General features: G+C 42.1%; 1 protein-coding gene across 1 annotated transcript in view; it reads left to right on the top strand.

Annotated features, from left to right (window-relative positions):
• The first annotated feature begins 8,564 nt into the window (after window positions 1–8,564).
• LOC145399799 (uncharacterized) overlaps window positions 8,565–17,752 on the top strand; it is a 301,841-nt gene continuing 292,653 nt past the window's right edge. The window contains exon 1 of the mRNA XM_080272348.1: window positions 8,565–8,658. Coding sequence (XP_080128474.1) covers window positions 8,565–8,658 — 94 coding nt within the window. The remainder of the gene's footprint in view (window positions 8,659–17,752) is intronic.

Below are 17,752 nucleotides of genomic sequence, written 5' to 3' on the forward strand. Positions count from 1 at the left end.
TTCAGTATAGACTTTTTTTTTTATTTTTTCGAACTGCGGGGGGGGGGAGGTAACTGTAGCCTTAATCAACAACTCATTTACCCAAGAATAGAAAAAAAAAGGAAAAAGAAAATTGTATAGTTGTTGATAAACCCCTTCAGTTCGGTGAGGTATATTTGAGTCTAATTTTTGCTTTTTTCAGGCGATATTCTTCCCCTTGAGTGATATGTTGAATTGGAGGGGTTAGATATTGTCGTGTTTAACCCCGCACGAAAGGCGATTTATCCTCAGTGAAATGAAAAATATAGTCTGAAAGCAGTAGTAGTAGCAGTAGTAGTAGTAGTATTTGTAGTAGTAGTAGTAGTAGAGAGAGAGAGAGAAAATCATCAGACTGGAAATACAAACTTGTAAGGAAAGGGTTAACCAATTTATTATTACCAGTGACACTAATCGACTCGTGGACTTAGAAGTCTCCCTGCCACCTCTTCCTTAACCCCTTCACTGCGAGTACGTATTTTCCGTCTCAGTCTCACTATCACCGGAAGTTTTACGCGGCTGAACCGGCCCGTCGTAGTGAAGGGGTTAGTGAAGGATTTATCTGATCTCTCTGGTTTAACCCTTTCAGTCCGGTAACATCATCATCATCGTCGTTATCGTCCATTGTCATCATCATCATCATCATCATCATCATCATCATCGTCGTCGTCATCATCGTCGTCATCATCATCATCATCATCATCATCATCATCATCACCATCCATCTATCATCCTCTTTATTATTATTATTATTATTATTATTATTCATCCCTGCTACCTCCAGACGATTTTACTCTTATTACGAGATACTTGAACTTCACTTACTCTCGCTACAAGAAGTTTAGTCAAAGGTAAAGAAAATCGTCTGTAGGCAGCAAAAATAAATAAATAAATAAATAAATAAATAAACGAAAACTGAAACACATAACCGGATAAAGAGGTCTGTGAGAATACCATGAAGACCTGCAAGTGTTCATGAGTATCGGAGTGTTTGTGAGAGTTTGTGAGTACCATGAGATTCAATAGGTGTTCATGAGTAAGTGTTAGTGAGTACCATGAAGACCTGCAAGTGTTCATGAGTAAGTGCTTGTGAGTACCGTGAAGACCTGCAAGTGTTCATGAGTAGGTGCTTGTGAGTGTTTGTATCTACCATGAAATCCAGCAAGTGTTCATGAGTAAGTGCTTGTGAGTGTTTGTGAGTACCTTGAAATCCTGTACAGTAGGTGTTCATGATATTTGTGAGATTCATGTGAGTTTGGGAGTGTAAGTGCATGACGGTGACTTTTCAGGATTTCTCTGTCCATGAGTGTCCGAAACTGCCATGGTGACTTTATGAGTGTGTGTGTGTGTGTGTGTGTGAGAGAGAGAGAGAGAGAGAGAGAGAGAGAGAGAGAGAGAGAGAATATGACTATCCACTGTATATAACGTCTGTATAAGTGTATCAACATAAATACCATAAATATCCATCAGGAGTGTGTGTGTCTGAGTGTTTTTGTGTATGAGTGTGTATTATTATCTGTGAGTCTTTATGAGAGTATACGATTGTCTGTTTGAGAGTATATTACAGTATTATGGGTATACGAGGAATATGCGTTGTCTGGGTACCGGATATAGAGCGAGTATTAGTCTTTCTGTGTGTGTATGTGTACGTAGGGGAGTGTGTGTGTGTGTGTGTGTGTGTGTGTGTGTGTTTTATAATAGGCACTGTACCTGTCCATACATTTTTTTTTATTACCATCCTCGAGTGTTCGTAGGTGTCCGTGAGTGAACGCACGTGCGTCTGTGTTCGTAAATCTTGTAAGTGCCTGTGTCCGTAAGTGTTTTTAAGTGTTCGTAAGTGTCCTTGAATATCCTCGCCTATCCGTAAGTGTCTGTAAGTGTGAATATTCGTGTCTGAATGTCCGTAAGTGTCTGCGATTGTAAGTGTTCCTAAATATCCGAGTGTCAGTATGTGTTCGTATGTATTCGCAAGTGTTGTAAGAATCTTAGTGTCCGTGAGTGTCCGTAAATGTCCCCATGCATCCACCAGTGTCCGTAGATTTCCACGTGTCCACCAGTGTCCCTAGGTCTGCGTAAGTGCCAGTGTTCATTACCGTACGTCAGTGTCTGTCTCGATTCACGGATGTCCGTTGAGTGTCCTTACTGACCCACTCCACAGGTAACCTTCTCATGGTCGGGACAGCTCTGGTATTGAATTCTAGGTTGCCGCCAGACGATTTTATTCAGTCTGGGAATGTGTTTTGCGAGCCAGAGAGTGTGGATAACATGTCTAGGAAAATCTGTAATTTGTGAGTGTGTGTGTGTGTGTGTGTGTGTGTGTGTGTGTGTGTGTGTGTGTGTGTGTCAGTAAGTGTCCGTATGTATGCCCATGTATCCGGGGGCCAGTGTCCGTGAGTGTCCGTGAGAGCAGGCCAAGGCGACGACCACCACCACATACCGGCAATTTTCAGTGTCTCAATCTGCGGCCCCCTTTTCACCCCCCAAGTCTCCCCCTCCTGCTCCCCCTCCCCCCAGGCTCCCCCCCCAGCTCCCCCTTCCCCTCCCAGTGACTCGCCGCGCGGTACTCCACCCCCTTCCCCTCACATCTACACACACACACCTCCACCCCCACAAGCACGCCACCCCAATGACGCAACCGTGGACACTGCTTACTATTTTTGGCGTGTTAGTATTTTTTTTCTCGTGTTTTGGAGTTCGAGTATTATTGTAATTTTTTGTGGTTTGTTCCTTTTTTTCGATTATGAAGATATTTTGTTTGACACTAATTTCTTCTTTTGTTATGTTTACGTGTTTTGTTAGCCTTTGTGTTTTTGTTTTTTCTTGCTGTTGTCCTGTTTTAAAATTGGTGTGGTTATTAGTTGTTAGTGTCTTGTCGTATTGTTGTTTTTGGCATGTTTTGTTTGCTGTTCGATTTTCTGTGTGTGTGTGTGTGTGTGTGTGTGTGTGTGTGTGTAAGAGAGAGAGAGAGAGAGAGAGAGAAATTTTCACTTGTTTATGTAGTAATTTCGTGAGTAAAAAAAAGAGGCCAAGATAGTTTGTTTCTCTTTTTGATTAGTCTCCCCCACGCCTCGTTTTCGACGTAACTGAAGATATTTTTGCTGCCAAATTGCCCAGTTTTTGTGGTGTATTATTTTTGATTATTTTTATAAATGTTTCTGGGGGCTTTTCTTTGATTTTTTTGTCCATATTGTTGAGATTGTATTATATGTATATCATTCCTCGGCCTCCTCCTCCTCCTCATCATCATCATCATCCTCCTTCTTATTTTTTATTTTGTCTTCACATCACAGTTTGGAGACGTACTGTATTTCCTCAGTTTCTCTTATTCTTTCTTTCTTCCAGGCACTTGTTCATCTTGGCACCATTCCTTTATTTCTTCACCACTTCGTTTCAGTTTTGGTATAAATGTTCCTCCACCAAATACCCTCACACCCCCTTTTCATTTTTTGTATTAATGGATTTTATTATTTTATTTTTTATTTATCTGCTACTTATTTATTTTTTGTCAATTCAGAAGTTAAATCTTACAGACAGATTTTGGATTACTGTAATTCTTCATGTTTATTAATCGTCAGGGGAATTTACACAGAAGTATTGTTTTTAAGTGTACTATAGATGTTTGAAGAATAGCCTGCATTAATGTGGGCAGTGTTGGTTACCTGTTCCTTCCGTTTTACCTTGTTATGGCTGTGTGTGTGTGTGTACTTTTGTTTCTCGTAATGTTTCGCTTGTGTGTACATATATATAACGTAATTCGTGTAATGCCTAAGGTTGTGTTTTCATAGGTGCCATATTTCATGATGTTTCGCGTGTGTTTTAAGTATATATCTGACGCGTTTCCTGCCTTTTTGCAGTGTTTAGGTGGTGTTTCCAGTGTTTAGGTAGTGTTTGCAGTGTTTAGGTAGTGTTTGCAGTGTTTAGGTAGTGTTTGCAGTGTTTAGGTAGTGTTTGCAGTGTTTAGGTAGTGTTTGCAGTGTTTAGGTAGTGTTTGCAGTGTTTAGGTAGTGTTTCCAGTGTTTAGGTAGTGTTTCCAGTGTTTAGGTAGTGTTTCCAGTGTTTAGGTAGTGTTTCCAGTGTTTAGGTAGTGTTTCCAGTGTTTAGGTAGTGTTTCCAGTGTTTAGGTAGTGTTTCCAGTGTTTTAAATGTTTCCAGTTTTTTAAATATTTCGAATGTGCTAACCTTTTTTCTGTGTTTTCTTCCAGGTAATAACAGAGACCGGCTTCCATCTTTCTGACATCATTCGCCCGTAAACAGGATGCCGCTCATATACGCCCCGTAACCAAGGTAACCGTTTGTTTACGATGCCGCTGCTGCTGTGTGTGTGGTTGGGTGGGTGAGGGGATGTGGGTGTCGGTGTGGGTGAGTGGGTTGATGGTTGGGTGGGTAGGTGTGGGGGGGGTTGAGTAGGAAAAGGTTTCATCAGGAAGGTATAGTAAATGAGACAATTATCCAGTTAACCAATTTTTTTTTTGTCCCTCCCCCCCTCCATTTTTAAATAGGAAGAGGAGTGAGAGGCCCGGAAGCTACAGGAATAAATAAAAAATGATAATTGTAATGGGTAATAATTTGGTGCCGTCGAAAATCCCATATCGCGTGATTTAAGTTGATTGACGTGATTTGCAATGTTGCACGCGGTACTCCCTCAGTAATCCCATCACGGTCCTTTCTCAGGTGACTAAGATTTTTCAAGGTAACAGGAGTATCATTAAGAAACTGTCGTCGTACTGAAGAGGCAAGCCGCTTCAGTCCCATGGTGAAATTTTATCTATTCCTACCGCCTTTAAACAATTATATTTTATTTTACTTTATGTTCTTTATTTTTATTATTATTATTATTATTATTATTATTATTACTTATTATTATTATTTTTATTATTATTATTGTTATTAGTCATTATTATTATTATTATTATTATTATTATTATTATTATTATTATCATCATTATTATTATAGTTTAGGTGGGACATTCTGAGCCTCCACCAACCCCTGACTACTAGAGATTTGTCTTTAAAAAATCATCTGATGGTAGGTAAATAATATAGATAAATACGTAATCGGAGGGAAGGGGTTAAGCCTCTTGCCGCGGTTTACATAGTCTGCATTTCACTAAACAGCGTTGGACGGTTTGGAGTAGATACATGAATAGATAGATATAATTACGAGACAAATATTATAGGTACTTAGATGGAGAGGTAGACAGATATATAGATAGATACATAGGCACACATAGATACGATAGATAGTAATAGATAGATAGGCAGACAGAAAAACAGGAATATGGACATGGAAATAAATGCTTGGTATGTTTTTTTTTCCCTTTTGTGTGGATTTCAGTGTGTGTGTGTGTTTTTTTTTTAGCCCATGCGATCAATAAAGAATATAATGCATGAGGTATTGTTTAAAATGATGATGATGGTGATGATGATGATGACGAGGGAAGGAATATGGGTCCCAGTTATTGAGGAGGAGGAGGAGGAGAAAGAAGAGAAGGAGGAGGAAGAGGAGGAGGGGGCAGTGAGCTGAAAAAAGGATTAACGTTTCAAGAGAGTGGAGGTGGAAATAAAGGGAGACTAAAGGGAGAGAGAGAGAGAGAGAGAGAGAGAGAGAGAGAGAGAGAGAGGAGGGGGGGGGAGTAGAGCAGAGAAGTGATAGTGGGGAAAGGTGTGGCAATAGTGAGATGGGGAGAGGGGAGGGAAGGGAGTGAGGTAGGGGGAGAGAATATTGAGGGAGGTGAGGGGGGCCTGGAATCCTGCCTGTGACGGGGAGGGGGGAGGGAGCAAAGATCAGATGTGAGGTTGGTCAGGACTGGGGAGGCGGGGGAAGTGGGGTGTTGAGAGAGAGAGAGAAAGAGGGGAGAGGGGAAAGGATGGTAGGGCAGCTGGGGAGAAAAAAGGGAGTGAGGGGAGATTAAAGAGAAGAGGGGTAATAAGAGAATGAATGGGGAGGAAGAAAAGAGAAGAGATAAATTTTTAAAGTGTAAGAGAGAAGGGAGGAGAAAAGGGGGGGAGAGGGAAGAGAAAGAAGGGGGATCCATTTATAAGAAGCAAGAGAGGGAGGGGTAAAAGAGGGGGTAAAGGGGAAGGAGGGAGTAGAGAAGGGAGGGGAAGGAAGGGGAATAAGGAGGGTGGAGATGTAATTAGATAGAGGGGGGGAATGAAAGGGGAGGGGAGTAGAGGAGAAGAGAGGGGGCGAGGGAAGGAGAGGAGAGGAGGGAAGAGGAGGGGAAGAGAGGAGAGGAGATGGGATAGACAGGACAATGCAAAGGGGGGAGGGAGAGAGGGACGCAAAGACGAGTGAGGGAGGGGGGGGAGGGGCGGATCCAGGATGCTTTGAACGGGATTTCGAAGGGGGGGAGGGGAAGCAAGAGGGGAGGGGAGAGGGGGCGAAGGTGCAGTCCAGTTAACCCTTTGAATCAAGTTTCTTTTTTTTTTTTTTTGAGGGGGGGGTTTATCGTTCCTACCTCCAGACGATTTCATTCATCTTGAGGGGGACCATTTACAGGGAAGGGGTCAGCAAAAAGCTTTGTCAAGCCCCTTTGTTGGAAAAATCCCTCCTAACTTGAATAAAATCGTCTGTAGATAGCATAATTGAAAAAAAAAATCTTGGAACTAAAGATATTGAAAGAGGGAGTGGGGGAGACGGGTGAGGGAAGGGAGGGGGAGAGGGGAGAGAGGTGGGGGAGGGAAAGAGGGGAAGGGAGGGTATGAGGGGTGAGGGAAGGGAGGAAGAGCGGGGGAGGGAGAGAGAGGTGGGGGGAGATATGATGGAGGGAAAGAGATAGGAGAAGGAAAGAAGGGAGAAGAGGGGATAGGGGAGAGGGAGAAGCGTAGGGATGATGGAAGGAGGGGAGAAGTAAAGTAATGGAGAGGAAAAGGGCGAAAGAGAAGGGAGAGGATGGTTTAAAAGGGATGGGGGAGCTAGGTGGAATGGGAATGAGGAGAGGATGGAGGGGAAAGGGAAGGGGATAGGGAGGAGAGGGAGAGAGAAGGGTGGAGAGGAAAGGCACGGAGACGAAAACCAAATATGTTCGAGGAAAGGAAAGAAGGAGGAGGAGGACGAGAAGAAGAAGACAAGGTATAGGAATGGAGAGAGAGAGAGAGAGAGAGAAGGAAGAGCAAGAAGTAAAGGAGGAATTGGGAGAGTTCGAGCCAGGGTAGGGAAGGGGAGGGGAAGGGGGAAGAAGGGAGGGGGAGGGAGGGGAAGATCAGGTGCTTGGAAAATAGGCCAGGTGTGGGGAGAGGAGGGAAGAGAGAGAGAAGGGGAGAGGGTGAGTGATTGAGTGAGTGAGGGTGGGAGGGAGAGGTGAATGAGGGGAAGGGATAATGCGAGGGGAGACGGGGGATTTAGTCACGAGAGAGAGAGAGGATGCGGATAGGATAGGTGTGTAGGGAGGGGAACTGGATTGGGGATGAGCGTAGGGAAGGGGAAGTAAAAGAGGGGAGTAAAGAGAGACAGGAGTGGTGGAGAGAGAGGGGAAGGGACTGGGAGGAAAGGGGAGATGCGAGGGAGTGTCGAGAGAAGGGTTGGGGAGGGAAGGATGTAGACAGAGGGAGTGGTGAAGTGAGGGAACGGGAGCGTGTGTGGGGGGGGTGTTGTAAGAGAGAAAGACAGATGGATAGATAGATATAGAGTAGTGACAGGCTATGTGACGGGAAGAAGAAGATAGATGAGGTAGGGGGGTGAGAGGGGGGGTGGGAGGCGGCAGCGAGGGAGTGGGGAGAGGGCTGGGGAGGGGGGGAGAGAGAAAATGGGTGGGGAAGATGATGCAGTGACAGAGTATGTGACGGGAAGGAGTGGGGTAGAGGGGGGGGGAAGGGAGAGGGGAGGAGGGAAAGGTATAATAATGGCCGGCGATAGTTCGGGGGTGAGGGGAGCGACGGGAGGGGAGTGAGAACCGGGAGGAGAGAGGGAGATGGGATGCGGAGGGGAGGGAGGATGGGATAGTGGAAGGAGTGGTAAATAGGGTGAGGAGAGTGAGGGGTGAGGGTCGAGGGAGAGGGGGGGAGGGATGAGAGAGCGGTGGAGAGTGGTAGAGTGACAAGGCGACAAAAGGGAGGGGAGTGGGGGAAGTGAAAAGGAAAGGGAGGGAAGAGAGAGGGGGAAGTAGTGGACGGTGGTAATGAAGGGGATGAAGCAAGGGAGGAGGGATTCGATGGGAAGGGGTGAGAGAAAGAGAGAGAGAGGGATGGGATGGTAGAATGACGGGATGCGACAGAAAGGGAGTGGGAAGGAAGAGAGAGGGGAAGCAATTGACGGTGGTAGTGTGGGGGTGAGGCGAGCGAGGAGGGAGGAGGTGGGGAGAGGAGAGAAGAGAGAGGGGGAGTGGTAGAGTGACAGGGGATGCGACGGGAAGGAGTGGCAAGGAGAGAGAGAGGGAGGGAGGGAAGGGAGAGGGGAAGCAGTGGACAAGCGGTAGTGAGGAGGAGGAGGGGGGGGGTGAGACGAGCTCGGTAGGTTGGGGGGGGAGTGGGGGAGGGTCCGGGGGGATGGAGGGATGGGGTGAGGGCCGGAGGGTAGAGCAGAGGAGCGGCAGTGTGGGTTACGGAACATGGCGGAGTGCACGGACCCTCGCTGTATCCACCAGAAGCGACACATCAGGAGGGACCTGCTTAGATGGTCACGCAGCACTACGCTTCTCCTAGGTACGGGGAGCGTTAGGGGGAGGCGGAGGGGGGTGGAGGGCCGTAGGAGGGGTCGAGGGGCTAGGAGGGGCGTCTATCCTTGTTTGTTTCCTAGCCCTAGTGTCACTAAATGAGGGAGGTGGTGCGAGGTTTGTCGTGATTTCTGCGTGGCACTGATGGAGATTTTTTTTTTTTTTTTTTTTAAGGGGCATTTTGGGTTCGTGTGTGCGTGGTTCCTAGGAGGGATCGAGGGGCTAGGTGGGGTGACTGTCATAGCTATCTCTTAGCCGTGGTGTATGTGCGTGAGACTGGAATTTTATCGTGATTTAACGTGGCACTGATCAACAAATTTTTTTGGGGGTGTTTGGATTTGTGTGGGGGTGAGGGGCTAGGAGCTAGGAGAGATGCCTGACCTAGCTGTCTCCTAGCCACCGTTTCACGAGATGGGGGAGGTCGTGCCAGTGTTATCGTGGTTCTGAGTGCCAGTTCGTGTGGCACCGAAGACGAGATTTATGCTACCGGATGTTTTAGATTTTCATGTGTGAAGGGCTAGGAGATGTCTCTCTCCTAGCAGTCAGTCCTAGCTGTGTCCTAGCCCTGGAGACACTTAACAGATGCGAGATATTGTTTCTGTTTTAATCTAATTTCAGGTGGCATTTCCAGCGTGATTATTGTTCTGTTTTTGTGTCGTGAGAGGGAGGAGGAGGGGACTAAAAGAAATGCCTATCCAAGTAAATTCATATCCGTGATGTTAATAAATGCTGGAGATTGGGTTTTTAGTGTGATTTTTTTAAATTGATTATTATTTTCTCGTTTTTGAGTGGGTTGGAGAATCGAGAGTGACACCGCGACTAGATTTTGTGTGTGTGTATGTGTGTGTGTGTGTATCATGATGGAGTTACCTGGTGCTATATATGGTGTTATATTACGTGATAAGAACCGACTGTGTGTTATTACGTGATGTGCTTGAGTGTTTTTGTGGCCGGGGAAGTGGCACTCTGATTGGCACTCTGATTCTGTTTTGATAGGGGGAATGGGTACGAGGGGGGCGGGGAGCCAAGTTTGTGTGTAATTAATACGATATATAAACTGCTAAATCAACTTCTTAAAACTGTCTCATGAGATTTCGTGATGTTGCCAGTGGTTTTTGTAATAAGCTGGATTTTATTTTTATGATTTTTTTCCGTCCAGTCGTGTGATTTTGTTTTGATTGCAGGATTGGGGACGAGGTCAGGTGTCTGTTATTTTTTTTTTTATTAAGCCCAAAATTGTTCCCTATTCTTCTGGTATTACGTGTGTATTTGCGACGAGGTTGATTTTAAGATATGTTGGAGAGAGAGAGAGAGAGAGAGAGAGAGAGAGAGAGAGAGAGAGAGAGAAATTTGTGGTGAGGTTGTTTTAAGAAGGTTTGTGGTGTAGAGTCGTGTGGTGGAGTGTGATTTTGTTTGGACAGGGGCACTGAGGACGGCGCCGAGTGTCTGTTTGGCGTTGTTATTTTTTCCATGGAGCGTAAAATTATCCTTTAATCTTCCAGTGGTATTTGTGGGTTTGTGGTGAGCTTGATTTTAAGGGGTTTTAGTGTGTGTGTGTGTGTGTGTGTGTGTGTGTGTGTGTGTGTGTGTGTGTTTTAGTATATATGGGAAAGGGATGGGTCGAAGTTCGTACTTGTGCAATTTATAGTTTTATTCATTATCATTATTATTATTATTATTATTATTATTATTATTATTGTCAAGCCCATAATTACTGTATATAATCTCTTCCCTTGCAAAATTCTGATGGTACTTGAGTATTTGTAGAAAGACTGAATTTAAGAGAGCCGTGTTTGTATATGTGAAATTTCCTGTAATCAACCCTAAGATTTTCCCATATTCTCCCATTGGAACTTGCAGATTTGTGTGTGTGTGTGTGTGTGTGTGTGTGTGTGTGTGTGTGTGTGTGTGTGTTTTGTTTTTAGAGAATTCGTATATAGTTTTTTTTTTTTTCCGGGGGGGGGGGTCCCGATAACCAGAAGGCTCAGGCGGGTTATTGTGACTTTTTTTTTCAGCCTTAATGTTTTTCACGAATCCCGGGGTTTAGTTGTGGATTTGTGGTTTGGCTGATTTTTTTTGTTTTTATGCAAAGTCGTACGTGTGACGCCATGATTTTGTTTTTCGTAAGGGGATCGTGGGCAAGACTAAATTTGTGTTGTTTTCTTGTGGTGTGTCCTTGTAGCTTTTGTCTCCCCTTTAGTCCTGATTATTACTCGTGCATTTGTGGTAAGGTTGAGTGTACGTGGCTTTGGGCATGGATTTGTGTAGCGCTGTAATTTTGTCTTTACTAGGGGACATCAAGGACAAGGTGGAGGGTGTGCGCATTTTTTGAGGAGGAGGGGGAGGGTGAGTTCGTCTATCAACCCTTCCCCTGCAATCCATTATGCTAATTTTGTGTTTGTGATGACGTGGATTATGAGAGGGTTGTGGTGTCGAGTTTTGGGGACAAGGCCAAGTGTGTTCATAGATTTTTATTTATTGTGCTTGTGGATTTTTATTATTGTTTGGATTTTTATGTATATATTGTGCTTGTGGATTTTTATTTCCTGTGCTTGTAGATTTATTGTGCTTTTGGATTTTTATTTATTGGCCTTTTGGATTTTTTTTTATTGTGCTTTTGGATTTTCATAGTGTTTTTGGATTTTTTTTTATTGTTTGTGGCATTTCGTTTATTGTGCTTTTGGATTTTTATTTATTGTGCTTTTGGATTTTTTTTTTATGTTTGTGGATTTTTATTTATTGGGCTTGTGGATTTTTATGTAGTCAGCCCTAAATTGTTTACCTCAAATCCCTGTTGTGTACTTGTGGGTTTGTGGGTAACGTGGATTGTGAGAGTTATGGGATAATATAGGCGTACGTGTGACACTGCAATTTTATTTGATAGATGGGGAACAGGGCCGAGTGTGTGTGTGTGTGTGTGTGTGTGTGTGTGTGTGTGTGTGTGTTTTATAACCCTTCAATCATTGCTTCGTTTGTAATGCTTAACATACCTTGCGAATTTAAAGAAGAAAGTTTATTGGGGGGTGAGGATGGGGTTGGCATCGAGTCCTGCGTCTGCCGCTGTGATTTTGTTTTGATAAGGAAAATCCGGGACAGGCTTAGTGCGTGTACGTGATTAGTTGTGTCAGACCTTACATTTTTTCCATTAATGCCGGCTGTGTACGTGTGGATTTATGGCTACGTGGATTGCAAGGGGGACGTGGAATATAATCGTACGTGTGGCACTTTGATTTTGGGGTCATGACGAGAGCGGGGACAGAGTGAATGTTTTTATTGTTATTATTATCATTATTATTTTTATTATTATTATATATCGGGTATTTATTTAGTCTATCGTAAATCATCACTTTCCTCGTATTTCCCGGCGTCCTTTGTGTATTTGTGAAAAGATTGATGTCTAGGAGGTTTTGGCATCAAGTCTGTGGTGTTGTGACTTTTGCGTTGAAACAAATCTGAGGAAGGGAGATGTGGGCTGGTATTTGTTTTTAGAGTTAATCCTGAAATCCGCCTCTCCCTTGTAATCCCAGATGCCAAAATTTGTGGTGTAGTGGTAGGGTGAATTCTAATCCTACATAGTTACTCGGTCTGACATAGAATCGTACGTGTGGCACTGTGATACTGTACTGATAAAGAGGGCGGGAATTGGGAGAAGTTTATTTTCCTGATTCTTTCCCCCTATTTATTTCGTCGTCTTTAAAGTGTCTCCTTCCCTATAAAGTATAATATTGTGGATTTATGATGAGGTGGGTTATAGGAGGGTTGTAATATCGACACGTACGTATAAGTCCGTGATTTTTTCCTAGTAAGATTATTGATAGGCGTATGTTGGCTTGTTTGTGCGTGATTTAGCTAGTCCTTGTTTCTCTCTCTCTCTCTCTCTCTCTCTCTCTCTCTCGATGTTTCGTATGTATTTGTGGTGAAGTGGTTTGTAGTTCGGTTGTGGTATCGGGTGGTACGTGAGGGACAGTGATCTTGCTCTGACTTAACGAGACCAGGGACAGAGCCAGGTGAGAGAGAGAGAGAGAGAGAGAGAGATTTATATGCCAGTCAGCTCCCAAACCTCTTCACTCCTATGACGTTTTTATCCATTATATTCATCCCCAGCTCTTGACGGGATAGTTCAGTAAAGGAGAGAATTATTAGTATCAGACTGGAGGAGGGGTTAAATATTTGCAGTCATTAACCCCTCCATTACCTGGGTTCTCTCCTCAGCTGAATAAAATCGTCCGGTTGCAGCAAGAACGCAATAAATAAATAAATATATAAATACTAAAGTAATTAATAAATCGAGGTGTAGTAGTTCATTTTTCGGTGTTATTTTTGTTTTTTGTTTATTTTTTATTTATTTATTGGAGTTTGGCGATCCTTAAGGTTTTGCGATTTCAAGGAGTTTGAGTTATAAGAGAACTTGACGATTTTTAGGAGTTTGGCGATTTTTAGGAAAGGTTGGCGATTTTTAGGAGAGGTTGGTGATTTTTAAGAGAGGTTGGCGATTTCAGGAGAGTTTGGCCATTTTTAGGAGGGTTCGGCGATTTTTAGGAGAGTTCGGCGATTTTTAGGAGGATGTGGCGTGGCATCGTGATATAACTCAGCCCGTAGCGATAAATCAGACCGACCTGTTTTCCTGCATTGCCGTTCGTCATATATTTTCTTCTTTGCCTTACTTATTTATTCACTTATATAGCTAATTAGTACTCAGGCTCCTATGACTCACTCAGCTGAATAAAATCGTCTTAGTGAATAGGCTACTTGAGCTGGCGCTGACGGTATTGTCTCCTGTACTGACAGCTGAATAAAATCGTCTGACATTAATTGTTCAGCTGAATAAAATCGTCTGCCGTTAGTTGCTCAGGTGAATTAAATCGTTTGACGTTGCTCAGCTGAATAAAATAGTCTGACTAGTTGCCCAGCTGAATAAAATCGTCTGACATTAGTTGCTCAGCTGAATAAAGTCGTCTGACGTTAGCTGCTTAGCTGAATAAAATCGTCTTCCAGTTGCTTAACTGAATAAAATTGTCGGACGGTAGTTGCTCAGCTGAATAAAATCGTCTGACGTTAGTTGCTAAACTGAATAAAATCGTGTGACAGTTGCTCAGCTGAATAAAATCGTCTGACAACGAATATAATACTAGGGAAGACATTATTATCACGTCAGTCCTTCATTTTTTTCTTACTCTGCAGACGATTTTATTCAGCTTACGTGGCAGGATTTGTAGCAGAGAAGAGGTTGAGTAGGCTGTCTCTCTAACCCCTCCAGCTAGAAGAGTCTGTATCTAACCCCTCCTGTTCGAGAAGTCTCCCCTAAGCTGAATAAAATCGTCTGCCCGTAGGAAGTATAATAATAAAAAAAAAAAAACGGGACCATGAGATTCCTTTTTTCGTTGTGATTTAGTAGACTTTGTGTGTGTGTGTGTGTGTGTGTGTGTGTGTGTGTGTGTGTGTGTGTGTGTGAGAGAGAGAGAGAGAGGGAGAGAGAGAGAGAGAGAGTTTTTCTTCTGCTGTTGTTTATTTTATTATTAGATATTTTTTCCAGTCTACTCTTTTCATGTTTCCTTTTTTTTTTTTTTTTTTTTTTAATTCTTTCGCTTCTTCATTTTTCTTCCTTCTGTCATTATAGTTTGTTCTGTGATCTTTTTTTCATTAAGTATTTTCCTCTTTATTCCTTCGTTCCTTCCTTTCTATCTTTTTATTCATTCTCTTTTTTCCTTCGTATTTACTCTTGTCCTTTTCCATTTTTCATCTTTCCTTTCTTCGTCCTTTTTTATTCCGTCGCTCTCCCTTCTCTACGCATTTCTTCCTCTTTTGATTCCTTCTACCTTCCTTCCATCTTCTCTTCCTTCTTCCTTCCATAATATACTCCCTCCCTCCCATCCTCTCTTCCTCCTTTCCACCCTCATTCCTTCCTTCCTTCCTTGTTTTCCTCCCTCCCTCCCTCCCCTCTTCCAACAAACCGCCTTTCAGTATCCAGAATAACACTTTATATATTCCTGGTATACCGGAACAAGAAGTTTTAATGTTATTATGTACCTTATAGGAAAAGTCAAGAATAAGAGCGGTAGGAAAGGGACTGTCGAGGAGTGTGTGCGTGTGTGTGTGTGTGTGTGTGTGTGTGTGTGTGTGTGTGTGTGTGTGTGTGTGTGTGTGTGTGTGTGTGTGTGGAGTGCGTAGAGTTACAGGATATTGAACTGAGTGGTACGTGGAAGATGTGGAGTAAGGGAGTTAGTTGGTAACAGGGTGAAGGAGTGATTGCTTAGATGGTATAGTCAAATAGGATAGAGATAATAGGCATAAATAGGGATGAGCTTGATACATATGAGTGAGTTTGAAGGTATGAGGAGGTGTGGTAGGCCAAGAAGTAGATGGATGGATGTGGGAAATGCGCGTGTAAGATGGCGAGGGATGGAAATTGAGGGACGTAAGGAATTGTATTGGATGGGTAAAGTTTTAATGCAAGGAAGAAGGAACCAAAGGGTAGAAGCCCGCAAGATTGTACCCTCCAAGAAAAAAAAAAATAAAAGCAAGATAACAGAGAGCCAAGTCCATTCATTTTGAGATGTATGGACTCACTGTGTTTAAAAGACAGGGGGTTATAGGCGGTAGGAAATACAGAGAGAGGAATACAGCTGTAGAGTTAACCTGTTGCACACATGAAGAACTGGGAGGAGCGGGAACCATCTGATAAAGGTCCGGCACCTCCTTATTTGGTAAAGTAATTGGTTTCTCCTGAAGGGATGGCTGAAGTTCATTGAAAAAGAATCAGGCGGTATACCTGTCTGTTTGTATGTTTAAATATCCGTTTGTCCTTCAGTCAGCTAATTTTGTGTGTGTGTGTGTGTGTGTGTGTGTGTGTGTGTGTGTGTGTGTGTGTGTGTGTGTGTGTGTGTGTGTTTAAGAATGGTTTTTGAGATGGAGCCGAGATTCCGATGGCTTATGGATGAGTGAGTGTGTGGCCCATTTCGCGGATTTGTTACGTCTCTTTATTTATGTATCTTCTTTTTTATCTTTCATCCTAGCCACCCCATTATTATTATTATTATTATTAGTAGTAGTAGTAGTAGTAGTAGTATTGGAGGGACTGATAGTTGAGTTAGGATGTTGAGGAGGATAATGCTAATGCCTTATATTTTTTTTTTTACTCTTATTTTTTATTACCTGGATAGATTTTTTTGGTTCATTGTTTTTTCTCATGTGGGAATTTGGAGATTTATTTTTTCAGAATATTTTTAGACAAATATTGTAATTGGCGTTCGATGATTTTTTTTTTTTCTTGTATTTTTCTTTGTATGTATGTGATTTTTTTTCTATAAGGTAATTTATTTTTAGGTTAGATGTAGTTGTATGTATGTTCATTTGCGTTTTTATTATTTCAGTATTAACATTTTTTCTTTCATTTTTTTCGGAAGTAATGTTTATTGTTATTTTTTTACGTTAGTTTTGTTAGGCCGGTTTTTTAATATTCGGTAATTTTCCACGTTCTGTGAATATTTGCCCTTATTTTTAAATCGAAGTTTATTTGTTTTGGTGTGGTTTTTGCTTCAGTGTTTAGTATTTTTTTCTTTGTAACAGGCGATGAAATTTTTCTGATTTATACTGTGTTTCTTAAAGGTAAATTCGGTTTTCAATCCTGTGTATTTATTTGCTTCTTTTAATGGCCTCTTGATTATTGAAACTGCTGATATGTTTTTTATTCTTGAGTTTTTCATAAAATTTTTTCGGATGTTTAACTTTTACTTTATTGACTCAAAATTAATTTGTTTTTACATTCACTACTTAAACTGTTCTAATTTTTAAGTGTCCTTTTTGGGGGGGGTTTGACCTATATATCCCTGTATTCCATGTAATTTGTAATATATAAAAAATCTAAAAGCCTAATCTTTATTTTTTTCGTTTTTTATGTGTAAATTGTATGGGTTGTATTGTTAGTTTATTTTACGTTACTTTTCGTTGTTTATGTTTAGCCTGATTATTTTATTTATTATTTTTGGAGGTTCCAGTTTTTCATTTCACTTTTATTCCTGTGATTTTGCGCCAGTGATTATCCATTTCGGGTAAATTATTGAGCTTGTTTTTCGTACTTTTTCTTATTTATACCCCATGATCCCAAGGACGTCATTTTTATATATTTCTGTTTATTGCTATCAGACGATTTTATTAAGCTTTCGGGTACATCTTAGCTCTGAAGGAGATTTTAAAGGCTCCATCAAACCCCCTTATAGTTCGGAAATCGTCTCGTGGGTAAAATCATCTGTAGGTGGAATATAATGAAGTACACGTCAGTGAATTGAAAGACTTAATAAATGGGTTTGGATTTGGTTATTTAAGATGTGGTGCGTGTGGTAATTTATCTTTATGTGGTAATTATTCTCTCTCTCTCTCTCTCTCTCTCTCTCTCTCTCTCTCTCTCTCTCTCTCTCGTATTTTTCGGTATTTATGATATACCTAAGTAATTTTCTCTTCTCAAACACTGCCTAAAGAATTTGTTTTATATTTCTTTCCCTTACTTTCTTAAATCAGCAAAAAAAAAAAAATATCATAAGCAAAGAAGTAAATTGGTTTCTTCTATATTTTCTATTGTATGTAACTTTTTTATTTAACCACTTCAGTCCGATGAAATTTTTTTCATTCTTGCTATATACAGACGATTTTGGGGGGCTTCAGATGGATTTTTTGTTAGACTAGAGGGGTTTGATGTAGGCTTCATTAACCCCTTCACGTGTCGAGGTCCTTCCCCCAGCTGAATAAAATCGTCTGGAGGGAATAAAATCGTCTGGCTGTAGGGGTTTGTCGATCATGTCCCCCGTCACACACTTACGTTTTCCTTGTGGCATTCCAGTGTTTCTTCCTTTTACTCTTTCCTTTCTTGTTTTCCCTCTTCTTTCCCTAATTTTCCATCTTTCCTGCCTCGCTTCATTCCCCTCTTCCTTCCGTCGTCCTGATTTTCCTCTCTTTCTTTTCCCATTCTTTATTTTTCCCCTCCTTCCTTCCCTCCATCTTTCCCTCCTTCCGTCCTTCCTTCCTTCCATCTTTCCCTCCTTCCTTCCTACCACTGATCTTTATCCCATGTCATCACTTTCCTCCTCCTT

Source organism: Coenobita brevimanus, chromosome 50 (assembly GCF_032717465.1).
Source record: "Coenobita brevimanus isolate Jiangsu-jjx chromosome 50, ASM3271746v2, whole genome shotgun sequence".
NCBI classification, from domain to species: Eukaryota; Metazoa; Arthropoda; class Malacostraca; order Decapoda; family Coenobitidae; genus Coenobita; species Coenobita brevimanus.